The sequence below is a fragment of the Neopsephotus bourkii genome, unplaced genomic scaffold (genome assembly GCF_033783945.1).
Source record: "Neopsephotus bourkii isolate Nb327-2 ecotype Australia unplaced genomic scaffold, CSIRO-AGI_Nbou_v1 NB_533, whole genome shotgun sequence".
NCBI lineage: Eukaryota > Metazoa > Chordata > Aves > Psittaciformes > Psittacidae > Neopsephotus > Neopsephotus bourkii.
This window is the reverse complement of record NW_026901034.1, coordinates 1054668-1079936: the sequence shown is the minus strand read 5'-3', so window position 1 is coordinate 1079936 and position 25269 is coordinate 1054668. Positions and strand designations below refer to the sequence as shown.

At 50.3% G+C, this 25269-nt stretch overlaps 1 protein-coding gene across 3 annotated transcripts in view; it reads right to left on the bottom strand.

Annotated features, from left to right (window-relative positions):
• RAB11FIP3 (RAB11 family interacting protein 3) overlaps positions 1–25269 on the bottom strand; it is a 77984-nt gene that overhangs the window by 45675 nt on the left and 7040 nt on the right. For 2 of the 3 annotated variants that reach the window (XM_061350709.1, XM_061350710.1), the window contains exon 2: positions 11333–11426. In XM_061350709.1, coding sequence (XP_061206693.1) covers positions 11333–11426 — 94 coding nt within the window. Of the gene's footprint in view, positions 1–5161; positions 5311–11332; positions 11427–25269 lie in introns of those variants that run through there. The other variant, XM_061350711.1, reaches the window with a different exon arrangement.

Sequence of the window (25269 nt, the reverse complement as noted above, 5' to 3'; positions counted from 1 at the left end):
GAGAAGAGAACCAACGGGCTGAGAGGTTACAAGCGTGACATTGCCCAGCTCCTACCTCAACAGGAGTGCTTGTATTAGAAGTCACCACGTTATCTCTGCTGAGCTTTCTGTAACCATCACCTGCATTAGTAAAACTACATGCAGAACAAAAACAGTCTTCAAAACCAAGCAAGTAGAGAAGCGCTCTCGTGAGACCCCACTTGCAGCACTGTGTGCAGTTCTGGCGTCCTCAACATAAGAAGAAAATGGAACTGCTGGAGCAAGTCCAGAGGAGGTCACGAGGATGATCAGGAGCTGGAGAACCTCCCGTATGAAGACAGGCTGAAAACACTGGGTCTGTTCAGTGTGGAGAAGAGAAGGCTGTATGGAGACCTTGGAGCAACCTCCCAGTATCTGAAGAGCTTACAAGGATGCTGGGGAGGGACTCTTCATCAGGGACTGTAGTGACATGACAAGGAGTAATGGGTTTTAACTGAAATGGGAGACTGAGATGAGCTCTTAGGCAGAAGCTTTTCCCTGTGAGGGTGCTGAGGCGCTGGCACAGGGTGCCCAGAGAAGCTGTGGCTGCCCCATCCCTGGCAGTGTTCAAGGCCAGGTTGGACGGGGCTTGGAGCAACCTGGTCTGGTGGAAGGTGTCCCTGCCCGTGGCAGGGGTTGGAACTGGGTGAGCTTTAACGTCCCTTCCAGCCCAAACCAGTCCGGGATTTTACAATGGGAGAAGGCGAGTCACAGCTCAGTACAGCTCTGCTCCCCAAGTCACAAGAGCAGCACAGAGTGAAGCCACCCTGTTGTGCACACATTGTGCTGCAAGAGGAAATACGAGTCCTTCACCACCACTCTGCCAACCTCTGACCAGCGAGGTCAGCGCTAGGCACCTTGTGAGCAGGAGATTTTCCTGTCACAAGGAGAAATAAGCTGCCCAGTGGCTAGGCATGTCCAGGAGCAGTCCAACCGTATGCACTTGGAAAAGATGATCAGAGGTATCCAAGGCATACAGGCACCAACCCAGGAGAGTACCCTGCTTGGTACAGGCAGAACAGGATCAAGATAAAGTGAGCCATGGTCAGACACAAGATTTCTCTCAACACAGGGGGTGCCCTCCAGAGCCAGCACAGCTCAACCCACCAGTTCTGCAACCAGGACCAATATCCCACCAATGCCACAGCACAGGAATCCTCTCCTGTCTAAGAGCAAATAGGAAACACTCAGAAGAAACAACCCTTTGCCACATCCATCTGTCAAGGCATCACAAGGGTACACTCACTGCACAGTCATAAGCCTACAGGCGTGACAGAGCAGGCAGAGCTTTTGGAAGAACAAAAGTCCTAAGTGAGTAATTATCCCTTCATTAATAACACCAGATAGACTGGATTCCTAACGAGAAATGGTCTGACAGCTCTGGCTTGCCTGCTGGTGCAGAGGCAGGAAGATGGACTACTTACTTAATGGCTTTAAAATGAAAGGGAACACTTAGATCTGATATCAGGAAGAAGTTCTTCCCTGTGAGGGTGCTGAGGCGCTGGCACAGGGTGCCCAGAGAAGCTGTGGCTGCCCCATCCCTGGCAGTGTTCAAGGCCAGGTTGGACGGAGCTTGGAGCAACCTGGTCTGGTGGAAGGTGTCCCTGCCCATGGCAGGGGGTTGGGACTGGGTGAGCTTTAAGGTCCCTTCCAACCCAAACCAGTCTGGGATTCTGTGGTTACTTTCCTTTACCTAAGCTCAGGAAGCCAACTCTGCCTGATCTCTGCCCAGGCATTCCTGGCGAGGTTGAAGGAAACATTCCCAGTTCCTGGGTTGAACCAAGCATTAGCAGTGCTGCGCTCCAGAGCCAACATCCCAACCTGAGAAATCAAAACAGGCAGGACCGAAACCTCCTCCCACACACCCCCAAGCCACAGGCGAGCCCTGTCTCTCAGAAGCGTTAACAGCAACAGATGTGGAACAAACCAGCACACTCCCGACACAGAAAACAAAACATGATGGAGAAACACGGAGGGTGGCAGATGGATGAGAAACATCTATTTTGCAACAGAAGTTGCCTTTGTTTTCTTTTTAGTCATCATCTCTGTAGATGAGTGCGCTAAGAGTCGCTCCAAAGCTCTAATAAAACACTCCTCTCTATTTTTATATTGACCATATTCCCAAGAAAACAAGTAATCCCTGCACTGCTTTTTCTTCTCCTTTGCCAGAAAAATTAGTGTTCGTTTGGGCACCCAACCTGGGCATTTCTTTTGGAATTTTAACTCACCCCAGCTTCCTTTATCAGGGGTTGACTGTGCTCTGAGGGTCTACACAGCCACCATGAGACTCCCTCCACTCCCTGCTTTGCAAAAGATCTGGCTGTACGGTAATGCCTTCCCCTCACAAGGAATTCTGTGCAAATAGTGATGCTTTGGGCATTCAATCAGGATCTGCTGCATGCTGCAGCAAACAAGGCAGCTTTGCAGAGCTATGAACTACATTCCCCTCAGACTGCCCGTGTATTTTGGACCTGCAGCCTGTTAACACTCCATGACAGTGACTGGACATGGTGAGATTCCTCTGGCATATGCTTCAAAATGTTCCTAGAGATTCTCAAAATGGGAGAGCTGCTTGTGCCAATCTCCCGTTCATCAGGATCCTGGGAGCTGTAAAGCCTCACTGGTGATTTTACAGCAGCACATTTGAGTGATTCCCACATCCTCATCCCAGTGCTGCGAGGAGGCCTGCGGACACTGCTCGCCAACACTCCTGCGCCTCTCCCGAAAGTAGGTCAATGCAGCATGTCATCTGCCAGGCTGGTTTTGGGAAGACGTGCTCCCTGCTCAGCTACGGTGCACATGGAGCAGCCTGCCTCGGCCCTGGTATAACCCCTCACCCGGCTGCCAAGAGACTAACAGTGAATAAACCCCACTACGTATGTGAACTAAAATAGAAATGCAAACCAAAAAACGGCTGTGGGGATCCAGAAGTTCCCCCTGTTCAGCATCCGAGTCCTTTCCCTACCATACCGGGCTAACAAGAAAGGTGGAGAGGGGCTTTGGACAAGGGCCTGTAGGGACAGGACAAGGGGGAATGGCTTTAACCTGACAGAGGGGAGACTGAGATGAGCTCTTAGGCAGAAGCTCTTCCCTGTGAGGGTGCTGAGGCGCTGGCACAGGGTGCCCAGAGAAGCTGTGGCTGCCCCATCCCTGGCAGTGTTCAAGGCCAGGTTGGACAGGGCTTGGAGCAACCTGGTCTAGTGGAAGGTGTCCCTGCCTGTGGCAGGGGCTTGGGACTGGAGGAGCTTTAAGGTCCCTTTAACTCAAACCAGCCTGGGATTCTAAGATTATAGCAGAAATAGTGACTCAGAAGAGCTTGAGGGTGATATGAGCTCTGCTCCCTGCTGCTCCAGAGCTCGAGGGTGATGTGAGCTGTGCAGCTCTGCTCCCTGCTGCTCCAGAGCTCAGTAGCAGGAGCAGTTTCACAGATGAGGAGCATTTCCTCACTCCCTGCTGCCCCAGCCCCTGTTCCTGCTTTGAAGGGGAGCAGGCAGTTCCCCCACTCATCCAAATCTCCCTGCTTAGGCTAACGCAGGGAAAGTCTGCTGAACCCCAGCAGCTATGTGGCTGGAGATACATAGTTTTGTGGGAGGTGGTTTTGCTCCTGATTTTGCTGTGAAGAAATAAATATCATTTCTCCCAGCTGAACCACTCTGGAGTTATCTTTTCCTGTGTGAAAGTATTCCAAAACAGAGGAACACGCACTGAGCTCCTGTCTCTCCACTGCTCACAGAGGCAGCAGAGCTGCTCCCAGCTCTGCACCAGCTGTGGGTGAGCTGAGGAGCATCTTCCTCACGCAGCCTGTTGTTTACTCAGTGGCAGCAGTGCAAGAACACAAGCAGCTATTAATAAGCACAGAGAACAAAGCTGTGTTTCTCAAGGTAAGTGTCCGAGCAGTCTGCCTTCCTCTTGTTTCAAGAGGTATGACAACGAGGTTGTGAATGCTCCATCCCTGGCAGTGTTCAAGGCCGGGTTGGGACGAGGCCTTGGGTGATATGGTTTAGAGCGAGGTGTCCCTGCCCATGGCAGGGGGGTTGGAACTTGATGATCTTGAGGTCCTTTCCAACCCTAACTGTTCTATGATTCTATGATTGATTTAGCAACAATCACCTGAGGAGGCAGCCCCTTTGAGGCTGGGCTGGGAACCACACGCTCTGCAGCAACCTGGGGCTCCTGGGAGCACTAGGCTGAGTTTTCTTCGCCAAAGAAAACCTGGTGTGACATGGGCTGGAGGAAGAGAGCAAACACCCGAGAGCCACCTGCCCTGGGGTCCCCTCCTGTGTCCTCCCTCACCCAGGAATGGAGATGATAGTGGGGCTGGACTCATACCTGCTCAGTTCTGTTTGTGCTTCATGCAGAGGACCTCCATCCCACACTTATTCTTCCCTGGGCACCAGCCTTCCACAGCAGAGTGCTCTGTGCTTCAGACACACCTGCCCCTCTCCTGTTAGGAGAGGGATGGAGAGAGCCCTCGGACCATTCTGACCACAGGACACCACCAAAGCAGCTCGCCTCCATCACAGGCCAGCATATACACTCCTAATTCCCCCTCCCCTGCGAGCAGCAAGAGTTAATAGACTCAATAGACAACCCTCATATATCTTCAAGGGCAGGCCCAGTGTTTTCCAAGATAAGTGTTGAAGTCCCACTACTTTGAGAAAAACCCCAAGTTTAGTATTCCATGAAAGACTGCTTCTGTTCCTTGCAGAAGGGGTCACAGATGACAAACACGTGGACTCCAAACTTAACAAGCACAGTAATGGCGCTACGAGCACCCCTCTGCACTAGAGGGATGAGGAGAGCTCTGATCTACAAAGAAGAGCAGGTCTGATTATTTTTTTCCTCAAGTATACATACAAATTTTAAAATACTTAAATCTTCACTCCTTTCAGGGGCAGAATTAACACTCATCCTCTTAAACTCCTTACCCCAACAAGCAGGAGATATATATATATATAGTACGTACATATATATATATATATATATATGCCAGAACAGAGCAAGATGCAATGCAAAAAAATGCAGAAGACATAATCAGAGCAATTTTGATTTCATTCTTGCTCCTGAATCAATCTTGATTCCCCATTCATGGCAGCCCCTATTCTCTGAACGACAGCTGTACACAAAGAGGCATCTGTCCTACCTTCAGCCATCAAATGAGCTGTGTCCCTAATCGGCAACGGTGGAGCCAGGCTTAGGAACAGGCAGGATCAGCAGGAAAGTCCTCACTGCAGCACTGCTGCACGAATGAAGAGATCAGCAGATCTGATGAGAACGTAGGAAGTGCTCACACCGGTGCCAGATCCTCACCGAGTTTAGTCAAACATGCACACGAGCTCTCCTTCCATCTGCTGAGCTTCAGTGAGACCTGCCTTTTAAAAAGCCTTGAATATTAAGTTGGGCCTGGGTACCCCCACTGAGAAAGCGTCCTTAGATGTCAGCAGCAGCCTGTTGCAAATCCTACCATATTTCCAGCATCAGTCTGGAAGAGACACCACTGAAGATGCACACAAACACAGCCTCGGAAATAATTACTGGATTGGGAGTCAGGGAACATAAGCTATGGCTTCTGGAATTATCCCTGTGCAAGGAAAGCTTTCGTTTTGCGTAGCAAAAGTCATCTGCAATGCAGATCCTACAGAGGAGGGAGAAAAACAAACCTACACAGAAACCAAACAGTGGTTTGTGTTACCAGATACCCAACACACTCTGTACCTTCAAACGCTCCGCAGAGCCAGAGCAGATCCGTGTCACCAGGGCAGCAGCCAGCCTGGCACTGCGGAAATGAACTTGGGGCCACCACACGCTATCCAGAGCCTCATACAAGTGGTTCATGGCACCCAGAGCCATGATCTCAGAGATGTCATTAAGCACTCTCAGATCCAGAGGCATCTCCAGGACGTGGGATCAGCAAGCTGGCAGCACAGCAGGGATCAGGGAACATTGCTGCTCCCCTTGCAGTAAGGCTGCAGAGCATGACCTGCATGTGGGGTGCACAGTGCAGGGATAATTCCCCACATCTGGGCCTGATAACTGATGTGCAGTTCCCTCTCTTGGCTGCAACCTTTTCAGATGTAATGCTCACACCTTTTATCCAGGGGCAGGGATGGACTCAACTGAGAGCAGCCCTGTGGAGAAGGACCTGGGGGTGTTGGTCAATGAGCAGCTCCCCATGACCTGGCTTCAGTGAGCGCCTGAGCCCCGAATTCTCCATGTGCTGGGCTGCACCCCCAGAGCGTGAGCAGCACGAGAGGGAGGGGATTCTCCCCCTCTGCTGTGCTCTGGGGAGATCCCCCCTGCAGTCCTGATCCAGCTCTGGCACAACAGCACGAGAGGGACGTGGAGCTGTTGGAGAGAGTCCAGAGGCGGCCATGGAGATGCTGTGAGGGCTGAAGCAGCTCTGCTCTGGAGCCAGGCTGAGAGAGCTGGGATGGTTCAGCCTGGAGAAGAGAAGGATCCTTAAGGGGAGACCTTAGAGCAGCTCCAGTGCCTAAGGGGGCTACAAGAAACCTGGAGAGGGGCTTTGGACAAGGGCCTGAAGGTAAGGACAAGGGGGAATGGCTTTAACCTGCCAGAGGGGAGACTGAGATGAGCTCTTAGGCAGAAGCTCTTCCCTGTGAGGGTGCTGAGGCGCTGGCACAGGGTGCCCAGAGAAGCTGTGGCTGCCCCATCCCTGGCAGTGTTCAAGGCCAGGCTGGATGGGGCTTGGAGCAACCTGGTCTGCTGGAAGTTGTCCCTGCCTGTGGCAGCGGGCTGGAACTGGATGAGATTGAAGGTTCCTTCCTACCCAAACCCATCTGGACTTCTGTGAAATTCTCAGATCAGCATTCAGCTACCAGGAGCACACCAACCACTTCAGCACATGAAACACCAGCTGAGGAAACTGCAGCCCCTGTTTCAGGGATACACCCATTGAAATCTTCCCCTGGCTGCTCTTAGGAACCAAGGGATGAAGGCCCACAGAGACTCTGACTCGAGCTCACACTGCTGCCAGCTCCTGACCACCATCCAGCTCTTTCTGTGCTGTTCAACACCCTGCCCTGTCCCATGCTTCTTTCTTCAGTCTGTCATTTGGAAACCTCTCAAAAGCCTTTGGTGTGCTGAACACACTGCCTTTTATTTAACCCCACAGGAGCATCTCTATTGAGCTGCAGCTCATGTGTTCAGAACGGAATTAACTACTGACCCAGCTCCCTGCAAGGCTGCCCCTGCCAGGGCTCTCCCCAGTCTGGCCACCCCACTGGCTCCTGCATTCCCTGCAAACAGGAACTCTGTGATAGCTTCCAGGTTTGGGTGTTGGCGCTGGAGCTGGATTTTCCATCCTCCCCAATCCAAAGAGCTTTTAGTTGAAACATTTGAAAAAACAGATTTGACTATTTCCATCCGCAGGCCCTGCCCTGAGCTCATGACCACATCTATTTCTCAGTGGATGCACTGTCTGCTCTCAATGCACAGGGGCCCCTTTGTTCAAGGATCAGAAGCCAATGCAGGAGAGATGGATGAGGCCAGGAGCTCCAGGAATGCACCTTTCCCGCCTGCCCAGTGGCTATATGAACTGAACCCAACAGTGATCCCCCACGTGCAGGCAGTACCTGCACAGAGCCCATTCCCAGTGGGCTTTTCTTGGGATGACAGATGTTACAGATGTTTCAGCTCAGGGCATGTGCACGAATCACACAACTTGTTCACTGCTGCTTTAGAGTCCAAGGAAGAGCACTGGTCTGCTGAAGAGGAAACATTAAATATGTCCTGCTGGATGCCTCTGTAGAAAAAGCAGGTGTCTGAAGCTGAAAAGGTTTCTAAATACCCCGTCAGAGAAAGGGACCTGCAGTGAGCACAACCCTTGTTTGCTTGCACCCAGCTGTGGCTGACACTACCTGTGCTTGGTGTCACCAACTCACCCCCCTATAGCAGTTCCTGCATCCACCATGCAGCAAAATAGAGCTGCTCTTTGGTCTTTGGCTTCAAATGACAGGCACCATCTTGCTCCCCCCCTGTGCCAAGGTCAGCTCCTGCCATACAGAGACCTTACTCCTGGACTGAGCTTTCCTAGGGGCTTGCCTACAGTCCCTCATACCTGTTTCTCACAGAGATCCCCCATGAGCTGTAGCTTCTAGGCATGATGAATGCAGCAGTCACACTGGCTCCCTTCCCATTTCTTTTCCCCTGCAGACTAGAAGATGTCCCATTGGATCTCCCTGATGGTGCACCAGGGTTTCTTCTGGCTGTGGATTCCCCAGGCATTACACACTTTATCTGCCTTCTTTCAGCATGCTCTGTAACATACCATGCTCCTTCAAATGAGCATCATGCCACCGCTACATTATCAGCTTCTCAGTTTTACAATACAAAGCCATAAAAGTCCACTTACCAGAGTTATTTATCATCCCTGACTCACTGCCAGTGTTTGTTCCACTTTGCTTTGCTATTTACAAGCTGCAGGACTGGACAGTAATCCAGCCACCATTCACACTAACTTTAAAAGCTCCATGGAAAGGGGGAGGACAAGGGTGTCCCAGCAGCCCAGGAGCAGGAAGGGGTGGGACACAGCAGGTTGTGAGGAGCTGAGACCTCTCTGGTGAGACTCCCCCCTGCACTCCTGATCCAGCTCTGGGGCAACAGCACAAGAGGGACGTGGAGCTGTTGGAGTGAGTCCAGAGGAGGCCATGGAGATGCTGTGAGGGCTGGAGCAGCTCTGCTCTGGAGCCAGGCTGAGAGAGCTGGGCTGGGTCAGCCTGGAGAAGAGAAGGCTCCTTAAGGGGAGACCTTAGAGCACCTCCCAGGGCCTAAAGGGGCTATGGGAAACCCAGAGAGGGGCTTTGGACAAGGGCCTGTAGGGACAGGACAAGGGGGAATGGCTTTAACCTGACAGAGGGAAGATTGAGATGCCTCCCCACACCTGGGAATCCCCCTGTGGTCCCCATGCCAGCCTGCTTGTGCCTGAGAACTGAGCCCAACTGCCCGAGAGCCATGGGCTCATCTCCTGCAGAGGGGAGGCCTCTCCAGAACACCCTAATGTCAATCACATACATGCAGCCACCACTGACACATGTATGAGGACCACACTTTCCTATTGAGTCTTCTCTTTGGGAAAGGTAGAAGGTAAGGCAGCAACAAGTGGCTAAAGACTCTTATTAAACCTCAAATCCAGCTTCTGCAGCATGCAAGTCACTTTGTCCTTTCTCTGCCGTGGTCAAGATTACCTGGCCGGACAAAGATATCAGAACTGCTTCATGGCAGTGGAGAGGTGGCATCGTGGCTTTCAGCGGTTAAATGAGTGGCTACATGGTGCTTTGCTGTGCACTGAAGTCCTAGATCAGCATGCTCCTCAGGCAGTGGAAGCACACCTCAAACAGTAGCATCAGAATCAGGCTGAGGAGCTCAGCGTCTTCCCTGGACCTACAGGTCAACTGCACACGAAAGCAGCTGCAAGGCAGGCAGCTGACTGTGCACATCCTGTGGGCCAACTGACGGTGCAAGAACTGCACTAGACCAGGGCTTGAGTAAAATCACAGCTACAACTATCCCATGAAGAGCCTCCAAGAGAGGGAGGAGCGGGAAAGAAAAGTGGAGCATCTTCAGAAATAAACCCTTACCTACATTAACACAGGCTCTGCAAGGCACAAGCTTACACCAGGTCCCACTTCAGTGGCTGACCAAAGAACAGCAGAATACCAGGAAATGCAAGAGAACTAACTCTGGCCAAAAATAGGCCCAGCTAATTAACAAAACCCTGTTAAAAGGGGCACCCAGCAGCAAGCATTACCTTTCTTCTCAAAGCAATGGTCAATATTGACTGTCTCAACAGCCAGTCCTCAAGATCACTTCAACATGAGCAACTGCTCAGCTGGTGAGACTCAAAAAACCTCTTTGTACCCTACCCTGGTTTTCTTTCATAATGCTTTAATGCTGTGCAGTGTTACAGAGCTCTGCCTTCCTTAACCACTGTAATAAATACATATCAATCTCTTTCAAGTTTAATAAATAGAGAAACTAAAAGCTTTGTCTGGATCTGCTTTTTCCATTCAATTAATACAACACAATACCAGAGCAATCAATTATTGAAGAGAAACACAAGCCAGGGCTTTCACAAACACACTACTCCAGTAGCAATTTATTACAAATTAATAGCATGATGCAATTCCTCCTGCATCAGGAGAGCTGGGAATCAGCTGCACTGTCAAGCTACACCAGCCACAAGGACTTCAGAGCTACCATTCACTCCAGTGAATGAGTGCCAGCACTCCATTCCTGAACAAAGATGAGCTGGAGGTGGGAGCAGGGAGCAAGAGGGATGGACAACTGACAGGCAAACTGGAGTCACTTGAACTTTGAGGGTTTTCTGCCCATGAAACAACATGTTTTGTAGAGGAACAATCAGTTTTTGCACATCTTTCAGATGTGCCAGAACTCAAAAGCATGCTCAGTGTGCAGGGCTGGCTACACCGCGCATGTTCATCACTGCACGAAAGCGATGCCAAAGTTGAAGATAAGCAGAATTTATCAATATGCAGAATTTACCGGTATGCAAGTATGATAATTCATATTTGCATGTTTAAAATGACACCTGCTCAGCAGGAGGCTTCCAATGTTTTGCACACCCTGCCCTTAACAACAGGTTTTCCCCAAAATGACCTTCTAAGACTCGTATTAGAGATGAATCCCACAAAGAAAATACATCTTTGCTTCAGCAAAGCAGTTCAAATGCCAACCAGCCAGAAAGATACTTCACATTTCACCAACCTATTGCTCTGGAAGTACTCACAACAATCACCTCAAGAGCCACATGGGAATTGCCACAGGCGTGTTTAAAGATGACCTGCCAGTCAGTGAGTTCAAAGCTCTTGTTTAATGTGCTTCTTGCTAGAAATCATCTGAGCACACTGATCCTCCAAATGGATGGAGTGAAGGCAAATGCATCAGTCCTTAGCACTGGGAAGACGTTACACTGCAGCAGACTGACATCTCCAGCAGCATGCCAGCCAAGCAAGCAATCTCCCCCCACCCCAAAACCACAGGGGAGAGCAGACATCAAACCAGAACGGATCTTCCCTTGATGGCTTTTCCTGTTTCAAATACACACTTAGGAAGGAACTTCCCTGATAAAGGGAAACACACCGCCACCATCACTGTTTTCAACTCCATCAGCAAACACACCCAACCCCTGCTCCTGCCCCTCTGTCCAACACAGAGGAGTGACTTTCAGGACACCAAACCCAGCTTGTTTTCACCAAGTGACCTCCCAGCTCTGTTACCCCATGGTGTGAAATGCGGTGCCCTCCTGCCCTCACACGCAGCACAGCAGCAAACTCACCTCCATTTTTGATGGCTCGGATCCCCCGATGGAAATCTTCGAAGCTGATGACTCCAAGTCCGCTCGGATCAAGGTACTTTGTTAGGTCCTTTACCTGCAACCACAAAAGCAGCGTTACCCACAGAGCCCTTTGGGGAAACAGCATCTTCCATCAAGCAACACCTTCTAACCCATTTTTCCTCCTCCCAGGAAAAACATTTGAGACTGAACTTCTTATGCTGACACCAAACTGTGGCTGTTCTTGCAGGGACCATCAGTAATCACTACAAAGGGTTAATCAGGATTTGGCTGGAGCTGGAAATGTTGCTTAATCTTGAAACATAGGTTAGGGCACTGTTTCTTGCAATGTGGTCCTGCTCTGCCATTGCAACGTGGTCCTGCTCTGCCAGGGATTTGTTTATCTCTATGTTTTTTAAGAGGCCCTATCTTAATTGGGAAAACTCAGTAATAGGCTGCCCAGTAGGAGGGCCCTGTTAAGAGGATTCAGTGATAATGAACTGCTCCACGTTACAAATTCAGGCCATCTAATTGAAACGTTTTCACAATTAGACAATGCCCAAGGGGGACAGAATCACGTCAGCAGGATTAGGATGCAGTGCTGGAGCAGGCACACACATGGAGAAAGGGCCACTCACAAGATCTGGACCTGGCAAGGAGGATGTGGGCTAACTATGGCCATTCCTCATGGCCCAAAGTCTTCAAACAAGTGCATGTGGTTCTTTCCTTCCAGGCTGCCACGAGCAGAAAACCCTTTACACTGCTGATGCTTCTCAAGCTGAGACAATCAGACATTTTTCCCTGCTTTTAAAAAAATCCAGCCTTCATTTTAAGAGCTATTGAGGCACATTTGTCTATTTGACAGCCACATCCTGCAGCTGAGAAACAAACCCAGGAGGGAGTGTGTGCAAGAGGTGAAAGAAGGAATTGCACAATCAGCTCGACAATTAGTTCTGTACTCCAAAGCTGCCCGCACCCTGCTCAACACAGGGATCACTCCTGCTCCTCCGTAGCTGATGCACTGGAGGAAGTCTGCAGGCAACCTGCAGTGAGGGATTTGTTCAGCTCTCACGAGCACAACCTTCTGTTGCCTTTTGTCTCACTCGGGTGATCTCGTGGTTTTGGTTTGTTCTTGGAGGAAAAAAGCTGGTGAATCACCAAACATCTTCCAGGGAAGGAAACCTCACATCTAAACGGGACTTAACACTGGAGGGTGCGGAGGACAACCAAGCCCAGGCATGGGGCTCAGAGCTGCCTCATTATGCACACCAGCAGCAGGGCTGCTTACTTTTTATTTTCCTAAACCCAGGTATGTGCTTATGCAGGAAACTCACATTCACAGCATGCTCAGAGCCATTCACCTGCATATCCATGGGGATTCTAGCATGTCTGGGGGAGGCAGGAGGTGTCTCTGCTTCAGACATCCCACCTCCCTGCAGCAGTGGCAAGTTTGCTGCCAACAAGAAGGAAACCACGGCGCTGAGACCATAAAAACTCAACTGTACCTCTACAGGGTTGCCATGAGAGAATCCCCAAGCCCCAGCACAGCACAGGCTTACCCGCCTGCCAGGTTACTCCATCATGAACAGGGAGAAGACAACACACAAGCACCTTTCCCACTTTTCTGGGGCAGTTTTTGGTAGGTAACAAAACTGCTGAACTCACACAGCGGGTATCAACTGGGATGAGTCAGGCTTCTTGCATGTCAAACAAAGGTATTTTAGACTAATAAAACAACTCCGAGTGTGTCACTTCCAGTTCATGCATCTGGCAGCTTCTTTTGAGTTCAAAAGCTGTAGCTTAATTTGTTATCTGTGTATACAGATAACAGAAATGCAAGTGACATTTAATCAGCCTATCAGCGATTATCATAACACACTCCAGTTTCTGCAACGATCCAGCCACGGTGACGCATGGGATATGCCAGGCAGGGCTGCTCACAGTGCTAGCAGCTTCTCAGGGACAAGCTGGGTTTCAAGCCCTTGTGTCAATCAGTACCCTAGCAAAGCACTGCTCCCGCACTGGTGCTTGTGCAAAAGAGACAGAGCAACCACACAGCTATTTTGTTTATGCAAAAGAGCCACCATGTATTTACATTGAGCTGTGGGCAGGAGGAAAAGAGGGGAAGTGTTCTTAAAACTTCACAACCCTGACATTACGGATGCAAACAAAAGCTACTGGGAAGCTCGAGTCCATGGTAGCATGCCTGTGCTGATCCAAACCTGCCTGTATTTGCTGTGCAGGCCTAAAAAGAACTCCAGTCAGCTTCTGCTCTCCCAGGACAGCTTCTCATGTGTAGTGGTTTAACCCCAGCCAGACAGCTCGTTCACTCACTCCCCCCCTTCTTGCCTTCCTCCTGCTCCTGGAGGGATGGGGAGGAGAATCGAAAAGAATGCAACTCCCACAAGTTGAGATAAGAACAGTTTAGTAACTAAGGGATAACACAAATCACTACTGCTACCACCAGTAATAGTAATGACAAAGGAAATAACAAGGGAACAGAATACAACACCTCAGCACCAGCCGACCGATAACTCGCCCCCCCAGCCCGACCAAGCACCGACCGATACCTCCTCCAACCCTGCAGTCCTAGCCCTCTGGGTAACTCAGTTACACCCCAGGCATGACGTGCTGTGGTATGGAATACCTCTTTGGTCAGTTTGGGTCAGGTGTCCTGTCTCTGCCTCCTCCCGGCTTCCCTCCTCCCTGGCAGAGCATGAGGCTCACAAAGTCCTTGGCCAAACCAAAACATCATTGTTATCAGCTCTGTTCCCAGCCCGAAAGTCAAAACACAGCACTGCACCAGATACCAAGAAAGAGAAAAATGACTGCTGCTGCTGAACCCAGGACATCATGGTGACTGGGAGGACCCAGGTACTGCTGGTGTTAATCATAGAATCACAGGCTGGTCCGAGGTGGACACAACCTTAAAGCTCATCCAGTTCCAACCCCTGCCACAGGCAGGGACACCTTCCACTAGACCAGGTTGCTCCAGGCCCCATCCAACCTGGCCTTGAACACTGCCAGGGATGGGGCAGCCACAGCTTCTCTGGACACCTTGTGCCAATGTCTCTAATTTTAATGCCATTCCATGCTCCCTCTCCTGTCCCCATCCTCTGTGAAGAAGGCCAGAACTGCACATGCGATTCAAGACACATCAAGACCTTTGAGCAATGCCAAACAGAGGTCCTGGGTGTTACTGATACTCCCTGTCTTCTTCACAGCGAGCTGTCATGGCACTGAGCCACCCACACTGGAGCGGTCCCCAACAGCCCCAGCATCTCAGTCCTGGGTTCTGTCAGTTTTCCCCATTTATTCATGTTGATGATAAACAGACCACCTTATTAGGACAGTTGGGAAAAACCCCAAGTACGGCAGCTCAAACTGCTTTAGATTAGCAAATCTTAGCAGCTCTGAAGTCATGGATTTGTTGGGTTTAGCTGAAGGCTAATCTGCCAGAATGCAGCAGCTAACACCACGCTCCTATTAGCACAGAAGCAAAAGTTAATATCATACCAAACTGCAACATTAAGGTAAAAACAAGCAGATACAAGCCACAGTCACAGGGAGGTTCCTGCTTCTGGCCAGCAATAAATATTCAAAATAAACATTTCATTCATGCGTGTTTGTAGCTGGTTACAAACTCTTTATGTGTTCAAAACTGGTTACAAACTCTTCTTGAAGAAGGGGCATCTAGAAATACAGAGCATTAAGGAGTCAAAGAGGATGATGTGATTTAAATAGCCAATTTAAATCCTGGTGGAAAGCACAAAGTTAAAACTACTTGAAGTTACTCTATCTTAGGCTGGACAAGGACAGAAGCCTGCAGAAGGACTGGTGGTGAGGTGCTCACCCTGGTGCTGGGGATGAGGCACAGAATGAGCTCCTGCCATCAGTCCCTAAGGGATTTCTCCTGCTGAGGGACATTGCAAGGGAAGCAGACTGGGGAGGAGGAGGGAGGTCATCCGGCTTTTCAGCAACAGAACAGGAACCGCTCACTGCACCAAGCACATTACCACGTCTCCTTCAGTATCAAACAGCTCTGCACGCCAGCAGGGCGCTTTGCCTTCCAAACCCAGTAAGATCTGCTGTCAGCCACCACCCACCTCCCACCACCTCCTCTGACCAAGCCGCCTCGGCATCACACTGTGCTGCTGTGTTGGCTGCCAAGGCTCCCCGCCATGTGGGGCACAAAGAGCTTCCCTGCTTCGACCCAGTGAAATCCCCTCACCAAGGGATCTCAGGCTTCAGCAAAGGCAACTCCAAACCCAGATGAACACAAAGGCTTGGCAGCCACTCCATGGAAGCTTCCCAGGAGATGTGGGACTCCCCAGCTGCGCGTGGCCCTGCCAGGCAGGCAGGAGGAAAAGGAAGCTCCAGGCTTATTCTTATGGATGCTCCATGTCTCTAGCACACAGCATATGGATTCAGCAGAACAAGATATCCCCTGTGCCTCTATTAAGTGCTGTTGGTTGGCCAGCAAACACCTCCCTGTAACCCCTGAGCCTGCCAGAAGTTCTCCTTCATATTCTGGCAGATCCTGGGCTGAATAAGCTTCCAGAAAGAAATTCTTCCAAGGGGTGAAATGAGGGTGGGAGATTTCTAGTGGTCACAGCAGTCAGGCACCCACAAGCAAGAGCCAGTGGAGCTCGGCTCCTACAGTCCTATGGTATCTCACACAGATGATGCTTCCAGCCTAGCCATGACCAGGGCCACGTCCTGCCCTCCACACAAGCTACTTATTTGATGAAGACAGAGTAATAAGTCAGCATTTCAGCACTGCTTTGCTCTACATGGACTCTGGAAGCAAATCCAAAGGAGACAAAAGGAGGAATCAATACTGACAACATATTCCTGATTAATATCCCCAAACACTCGAGGCAGGCAGCAAGTTCCCACTGTAACCAGTGCACCTGCAGTCTCACACATGCTGCAGTAAGCAAAGACAGATGCTTCTGCCTTGAAGTTGGTCCCTCCTTCCCTTGGAAAAGGTTTGACATGTGGTCTCAGTATTCAGAGTAATAGGACAAGCGCCAAGGTAAGTCATGGGAAAATAATCCAGGATGAAGAACCGGTCTGCTTCACAGATGATTTACACTCTCAGGCCCCCAAAGGAACCTGCCACATGGATTATGTGCGAAAAGAACCCAGGGAGCTGTTTGAAAGACACAAATAGACCTGTTCAGGTAAGGCACACCTTGCCAGACACTTACCTGGGGTCTAGTTCAACTGGGCACCATGCTTCGTGTGTTTTGGCCACTTGAGCAATCAACAGGGACAGACCAGCCTAGCCAGGAAAAAGCTTACAAAGCCAGTAAGACCAGTCCAGATGCTGCCTGGGTGACACAGCATGCTCATTGCTGGCTGGGCTTTGATTTCAGCCCAAACCATCAGAGGAACCGTTAACACAACCACCCAAAAATGACTTTCCCAGGCTGAACTTGCTGACCTGATGGCAGCAGCCTCTGCTGGCTGGGGACTGATGCAAAAAGCTACCTATAAGCAGCTCAGCATGCCACTTTTTAAAACCTGTTTCTACAGAAAGGCTAAAGAGTTAGCCTAAAGAGTAAACGCTGAGACACTCAAACCAGAGCTTTGAAAGCAACCACTCAGCATTCCAGCAATGAGACTGGGTGGGCAGAGAAAACGCATGGTTTCACATGTACATCCTTGAGCCCCTGGCACCTACACAGCTCCCCTGTGCAAGCCCACGCCAGGCCCATGCGCTTCTTCTTGCCCTCACCTCTTCCAAAACTATTTATAAAAGAAATTTCTCTCTCCTGAACAGAATATTACAGGAGACTGACAGGATTAAGGACCTTACCCTTGTCTCTTCCCCTCCAGAAGGAATGGGAGCTTTCATGGTCAAGTATAAACACAGAGCAAGGCAGGACCAGGCAAGAAAGCAGGGTCCACACTCAACAAGCTGCAGCTTCAGCTCCTGAAGGACCAGTTTCCACCTTTGAGGAAAGTCTATGGAGGGAAATCTGCTACCCCTCTGATAGGCAAGGACTGTGGGGATGACACACAGGGGGAAGGGAGTAACCACACCTTTTCACCATCACCATTGTCAGGCCAGAAAGGTTTCCAAAGCACTGATGGAGCTTTGCATGACCAAGCACAGTGCACGCGGACATGGTTCCCCACATCTGGATGTCTGGCTTGGACACTGGCTCTGAAGTAGTAAAAATAAAGAAAAGTTTGCTTTTCCTCTAATGCTGAGCCTTTTCTATCTGCCCCTAGTTATTTCCTCCAGCGCTCCCCTTTGCTGCCTGCATGCTCTGCTGCTTGGGTCTCTGCTGGCCTTGGTGCAAGGCTCCACTCAACACACCCCAAGCCAGCTGTTATCTTTTGTTTGGCTTTAAAAAAGGCTGCTCAAAGCACCCCTTGGCTTGTAGCAGGTTTACAAGGGCCTGTTTGCAGACAGCCTGCTGTGTCCAGCAGTAACAGGTTTGTCTACTTCGTGCTGCCACTAAGAAGGGTCCTGCAAGCAAAACAGAGGATCAAAACCATCCTAAAATCCAGTGGATGCTGGATTTTTAAACATAGGGAAGTCACTTACACTGAATAACCAGGTCCAGACCAATTCTGGGTGTACAGGGTCCACAAAGCCTGCTTGACTGCAACAGGACATGACAATCCAGGCACCTCTCGAATGACTTTGACTACTCAATTCTGTCTGCAAGAAGCTCAGATCTGCTCTGAGCATCTTTTATCTTTGGGGGGAGAACAGTATCATAAACCACACATCCCTGAACTGAAATGAACAGAAAGCCAAATGCCACATTGTCGTAACAGCAGCTAAAGGGGATTTTTAGCTAGCAATACAGAGTGCAGGAGAGGGCTCACACCAGATGCTCCTCTCTTTATGTTGAGACAGATCTTTGGCCTGAAGTGGATACTGGAATTTAAGAGAGCTAGCACATGCAGTGTGAAAATCTCTCATGGTTATTATGCAAAGATGGATGGATGCAGCATCTCTACCTTCTGCACTTGACTGAAGGGTATGAGCCAACGTACTCCTTTGTTTTTAAAAACCCACTTTGTCTCTCAAGGGCTAAACCCCTTCAAGGAAAAAAATAAATTAAATGCTAATTACAGAAGCCAGCATCTTTGTATTTTTTAATCTTTGGGAAATGTGCTGGAACTGCTGAACCTTCTGCAGCCAAATTCCGGAGCAGCATGCAACTTCCCAAAGACACAGCAGTCCCTATACAGCCATTCTCTTTAGGTCGTGCAGTCGCTCAATCAATGGGTTGCAATGTGATCAGCTGAAATGAATTGATCCCTCTTAATGCAGCATTTGTCTGGGGTAAGACCACGTCCATCCCCCCGCTTCATCAGCATAAACAAGCAGGCCAAGTGGAAGGCTCAGAACTTGGGATTGCACTGGCTCCAGCAATGTTTATAGGAACCGGCTCCGTGATTCCCTAAAGGATCTAGCACTCCAGAAAGCAGGAAGAACCTCAGAGCAAGTTTCTGTTCTGCTGCAATTACACCTCATTAACTAACCTTTGAAATACCCTCAAGGGGCAGATCTCATTACAGGCAGAAGCAGTGGGCAATTGTGAGTAAGCAGTGCAAGAGCCACGTTATTTATTGTGCAAGCGGCAGCACTTAGCCAGGGCTGCTGTGAGTGTGTCCCTCTCTGAGCCTTTTCTCTGACCTCCAGGAGGAGATCAGCAGCAAACTGTGTCTGGCCAAGTCTCTCTTTAAAGGGCCACCATAAGCAACACCCCAAGAAGATGCTTTCTGCAATGTCCCTCCCTAATCCTGCACAGACATCAGTTCACCTCTCCTTATTGTCACTTCAGTCCCAGAGGCTTTGAACACTGCAGGGCCTTTCATTATCAGCCTAGTACCTGAAACCAAAAATTGAGACATCTCTCTGAGGAGACAAAGGGGAAGATTCAGCCTGGTTTATTCTCATCTTTTTCTGCTACAGAAGAAATAATCAAACCTACTGTTTAAGGCAAATCGGGGAATAAACCTCCACCAGCCTGCAAGTATTTTAAAACTGGAATGGCAGAAGGATCACCTACAAACCAAGGGAGAGAAGGCCCAGCAGCTCAATCATTTCCTTTGATCACTTTGATTGTTTCCAGTTCAAAACAAGCTCCCACTCTTCCCTACCTGCCCAGGAAGATGATATCCTCACCCTTCAACACATCCACCTGCCTACCAAATCCTCCTCCCTCCTGTTTCTCCAGGAGAAAGCCGCTCAGCACACCATCAGCCCCTGATGCATGTCACCTACTCAGGCAGTTTCTACACCAGTCTCACATCCAGGTGCCTTCAGCCCTGAACCATGAGTGACGCTGCCGCTCGCCAGCCTGTCCCAGGGTCAGCGAGCTTGTTCTGTAGGCACAGGAAATACCAGAGCAGAGATGTGGATGCATAATGATCAGGAGACAATTCTCTCCCCAGCAAATGATCACTTTCCCATTGTGGAAAGGGAAGGAAGAGGTTTTATGTCAATTGTGAGCCCCAAGCTGATGCAGAGGAGCAAATCTGCCTTGCCTCCCTCCCAAAGCAGCCACCTGAGCACCACATGCATCAGGAGCAAAGGAAAAGGCCTTCCTTTAAACACTCAAAATTCAACAGGAAGAAGAAAGAGAAGCCAGAATATGCTTTAAAGAGCTGGCAGCCAAAAAAGCCTGAGGACGCATATCCTTCCTGCCCAGCCCCACAAGAAACCAGAACAAATCACTGCATCCAGCCAGGCCCTCAGTGCACAGCATGGAGCCAAACTGCAGGAGGTCTTCACCACCTCAAATCCCTCACTCAGCAGTTTTGGGGGTTTTACCTGCTGGTAGAAATTCCTCTGGTCTGACCCACATAACAGACCTGAGTACAGGACCTTTTGGAGTAACCCTACCAGCTCCAAGGCCTGTCTGCGGGCAGCAGCACACCTCTACACTCACCACAGCACCAGGAGCTTTGTCACATCTTCAAGCGTGCCCTCCAACATCAAGTATGGCTATTTCCAAATTGTCTATGCACTGTTGTCTCTGAAGTATAAAAATGTATTTAAAGAAACACCTTTAAGGATGGTTTGGAAACATTAAGAGGAACACAAGTTACACTGAAATGGTTTTATCCAAGTCTAATTGTGTTTGTCTCAACTGCTCCAGATTTCCTGTCGCTACCTAAGTGCTCAAAGGCTTCACCTGCAACACTACTAGAGGCATATTCATTTGCTTAATGAAACTTGAGAAGTGCTCTTCCTCCACCCTCCAGCACATGACAAGCTTTGTTTCTAGTTTTTGTTCCTCTAATGACAGGGGAAACCTGTTCTCACCCTTCCAAACACACAGCTCAGAGGCAGGAGACTGCCCTGGAAGGAAAGGTTTAGTCAGTGCTCAGTTATTTCTTACATAAAGCACATGCATTGATGTAGGCTGGAGCCACCCTCGGGGGAAGAGCCAGGCACCACAACCGGGCAGAAACCGGTGCAGGATTTAGGGGCTGATCTGAGAAGACAGAAATCAGCTCCACAGAACGCAACAGGCGGTCACACGCTGAGGACCAGTGTTTAAGATGCTCAGCATTTTGCAGCTCCTGGTATAGTTCTGTGTAAAGTCCACTGCAACACACGCAGGTACGTCTGCAATGGGGGCTCAGATTCTCCAGGCTTATAAACCCAAGACTGCAGCTTCTGCTTCTGTTTCCTCCCAACCAGGTGAGAACCCCCTATGGAACATCCCAGAATAAATCTTCTATCTCAGGACTTACTTTTACCAACTCACCCTCTCCAAAACTTGATGTATCGTGCTATAATCTCTACAACAAGCTCATAACAACAGGAATAGGAGAAGCCTCTTACTGTCAATGCACAAACCAGCAAGCCATAAGAGCAGGGGCAGCGAGCTGCATCTCTCAACTTGCAAATTTGGGGAATGTGGTGAGCACAAGAAGCCTCTCAGCTGCAGAGGTGAAGCCCAGGTGAGTGCAAGACACGAGCCTGTCCCCAACCAGGCAGCTAAATACTAGAGAGCCAAGTGTAAGAGAGCCCCCTGCCCTTCCCCAGCCAGGCTGAGTCTGCCACACTGTCACAACTAAGTTTTCTGTAAGACAAACAAGCAATCCAGAGCCCAGCAAAGCAGAGAGACTCATTTCCTCTTTAGAACTGCTTCAAGCTATTCCCCTTCTTTTGGCAACTCTTCCCACAGCCCTCAGAAAGTGCTGCTTGTACAGAGACAGGTACACAAAGCAGACATGCCAGAGGTGGGGAAGCCCACAGCAGGTTCTAGGTGCAGAGGCAGGTCCTCAGAAGAAGGGAGAAGAGGCTGAGATGCCATGTGCAGCTTGAGAAACCCAGGACTTCAGAGTGGGATCGCAAACACTGGCTGTACAAGCTTCACCACAACACCACCCCCCCTCGCCATGGTGATGTTAATGCTTCTCCAGTGCCCGCCACGTGCCCAGCACCATCAGCTCCTCCAAGCAGAGGAGCAGAAAGAGGTCTGGATTCTGCTCCCCATGCTACACCATGGCTTTGCAGGTCTCTGCTGGTCTGGCATCCAAGTCACCTTTCACTAGGTACCTGCCTCCATGCTCCAGGCTTTCAGTCCTACCTCTGCTACCGGCATCCCTCCTTCATCCACTACACCCCTGACAAGGCACCACCAAGGGACGGATCCTCCACCAAGCCTGAGGAGGTGCAGCACAACGTCCAAGAGTCAGTTCCCTGTTGCACACAAAGGTCACCAGCACCCCCCCGATGCACACCAAAGTCTCCAGCATCTCCCTTGGACCTTTCAGGGCAAGCAGCCTCCCACAAGCTTTGCTTCTGCTCTCTGCATCCTTCCATTGCACTCCTGCCAGCACAGCAGCCCCACAGCTCCAAGTAGTCAGGACAGGATTAGCTAGTTGCTGCATCCATTTAGCAGGCATAGGAAGAAAACTTCCACAAGGATATCCAGATTTTTTTCAACATATAATCTCCTCATGCAGTGGGATGGGTGAAGACCTGCCACTGCCCTGGCAGAAAATCAGGAATATGGCCATGCAGAGGGGAGGGAACAGATGCCTCCAGAGGCAAAGGTAGCGGCAGGGGCCACCAAGTCCTGATCAGCTTTTAAAGCCAAGGTAGAGCTGAACATTACTTCCCCATCCGAAGAGTTTCCCTTTCGGCACAGCTACACTCTCCCTGAGCAGGAGGCGGTCCCAGGAGCATCCCCTCATCCCGTGCCGTGCTCAGCACCGCGGAGCAGCCATGTGGCACAGCAGCGCTCTGCCTTGCCCTGCCCTTGATAGCTTCTGTTCTCTAAACCTGATGGTATGGGCTCCTTTTACCCCTGAACACTCTGCTCGAGCCCCGCTTCCTACTGGACTGTGGCACATGGATTTTCCACAGGGCTGTCAGCAGTCCGCTCCACTGAGTCACGCCAGATTATGCAGCTCCCAGCACCACGTCCTCTCCCTCCGGATTTACTCCTTCCTGAGAGAGAAGAGCAAGCAGGAACAGTCCGTCAGTCTGCAAGCTGAAAACCCCTTCCAGTAGCAGTGACTCAAGCACATTGTGACACTGCTGGTATTTGACCATGGGATGCTGGAGCAGAGCGAAGGGGAGCTCTTTTTTCTGACAACCTACAATGCATTACTAAAACCCAATGAAATGGGAGCCTAGCAGGGCTGCTTACAGCATAACCTGACAGAGGGACATTCAGCCTGCAGTCTGGCCACCTGCTGTAACAATCCCTTATAACACAGGCAGCACTGCTGCTCTTCCCATAGAACACCACAGGGCATCACCAGGGCTGTCACCTGCTGGACCCCGGTGCTTCTGCAGTGCTGGGGATACACCGGCGCCAGGACCCACATAGGCAATGCCAGAACTGGTGTCATTTAAGCAAGCACTCACATCTGCATCTAATGCCACTGCCAAGACTGCTTGCTCTGGCTTAATTACGCATCAAATAAGGTAACGCTCGGTGAGCAAATTCAGCAGCTCTGTGTCACTGGCAGGTTTTGCTGTTACAATATGAGGAGCCCGCCAGGCAGAAGCAGTGCTCGGAGCATGCCAAGCACCATGTGGCCTCCAGGTATTTCTCTGCTTTCAGACCTGCTTTCTCCCTAGAGAGGGAGAAGTACCTGACCAAAACTAGGGCTAATCAGGCAGCAGGATGTTCCCAGCGACACAGCAGCAGCAGTGGAGCCCATCCCAGACCCACAGCTCAACAGGGCTCTCACCTCCATTGAGGAAGCCCCAGCCCCAAAACCACAACAGTGGTGCAGGTCTCCAGTAGAGACTCTACAGAGAAGGGGAAACCTTATCATGAGCTAAAGCTTGGGAATAACAGATGACTTGTCCAGCTTGGAGCAGCACAGAAAGCCCAAGCTGGCATTTCCACTGCCCCATTACATCTTCAGGGATATTCCTTGGTTTCCCAAAACAAGGTTCATGTCAGGTACCACTGATATTAGCTGTGACCTACCCTACTCGTATGGAGGATGAGCTCCCTTTGAGCCTGTGGGTGTCTTCCTGCTATCAAGCAGAAACACACAAAGATATTAAGAAGCTATTAAGTGATTTTTCAGCTTTATGAAACCCATGATGTCTCTCCCACATTGCTTGATGGAATTCCTGTCTCCGCTGGGAAGCCTCAGACCTGGACCTCCAGCTCAGCAGCAGCAGCAGGGGCAAGCACCAGCCTTCAGCATTGTGCCACTCGTGCTTTAGCATCACCATGCAACCTGGCCATGCATGGACCTGCCTCCAGCTGCATCATGCACAGGCCAGTGCAGCCACTGTCACCAGCAGCGCTACAGCACGGCTTGGCACTGACCTCCTCCAGACAGAAGCATCCCGTTAAAGATCAGTTTGAGAGGAATGAAAGAAGCAATGCTTTTATCATGGACAATGAAGGCTTTGGGGGTTCTGTTGGACTTGAAGCACCACGGTAGTACAAGTGTCTTGCAGACTTGGTGTGGCTGGTTAAGTGAGCAGCTGTAGTGCAGATGTTCCCAAAAAGCACCATCAGGAGAATATCAGGAGAACAGCTCCAGGCAGCTTAGCACAGCACCGGGAGCACACACTGTAGTCCAAGGGGAGGTAAAAACGCTTCTGGCACGTGGGAGCCATGCAAAAGTCACTGGAACTACAAAATGCACAATTCCGCAAGGACACGGGCACATTTCACAACGTGAACACAGTAGCAAGACCTCAAATCACCACATAATCCACTCTTCTTGTGCCAGCCCATGGTCAGACTTGATGAGTCAGACGGCACTTTAAGCTTCAAGTCGTTGGAGCTCGCTTTCTGCCATGTCCTTACCAGCACCATGCTCCCCAACCACAGTACACCAGGTACAATGAACCACTGGTGAAGCCCTGCTGCTGCTATGGAGAAACTCCCCAGAACCAGCCTGGCAGGATTTTAGTTGCATTCTCCATGGGTGCCCAAGTCATGCAAACAAGCAGAGGGAAAGGCTGGCACTGCCCACTCCAAGCTCACATGGAGGAACCAGTCACAGAATCCCAGACTGGTTTGGGTTGGAAGAGACCTTAAAGCTCAGGGACAGGGACACCTTCCACTAGACCAGATTGCTCGAAGCCCCATCCAGCCTTGCCTTGAACGCTGCCAGGGATGGGGCAGCCACATCAAAGGACTAGGAAGGATGCCCCTATGAGGGAGGGCTGAGAGCTGGGTTTGTTCATTCCACTGACTGCTCCCACAGGAACTGTACCAGTGGCTTTCAGCACTGGGAACCCATTGTCCCAAGAGAGAGGGGAAGGCAAGGGTGGCCCAGTGAAGGAGCTCACCCTGCCCAAGCAGGGCCAGAGCCTGCAGCTAATGGGAAATCGTCTGTTTTGCAAAAAATCAAAATCCATAAAGAAAGAAAAGAAGGTGCTGGGCTCTGAGTGGATCTCATCTGACAACCAGCAGCACAAAAAGTTAAAGCAAGAATAAAACACAGAAAAATTCTGTAGGCAA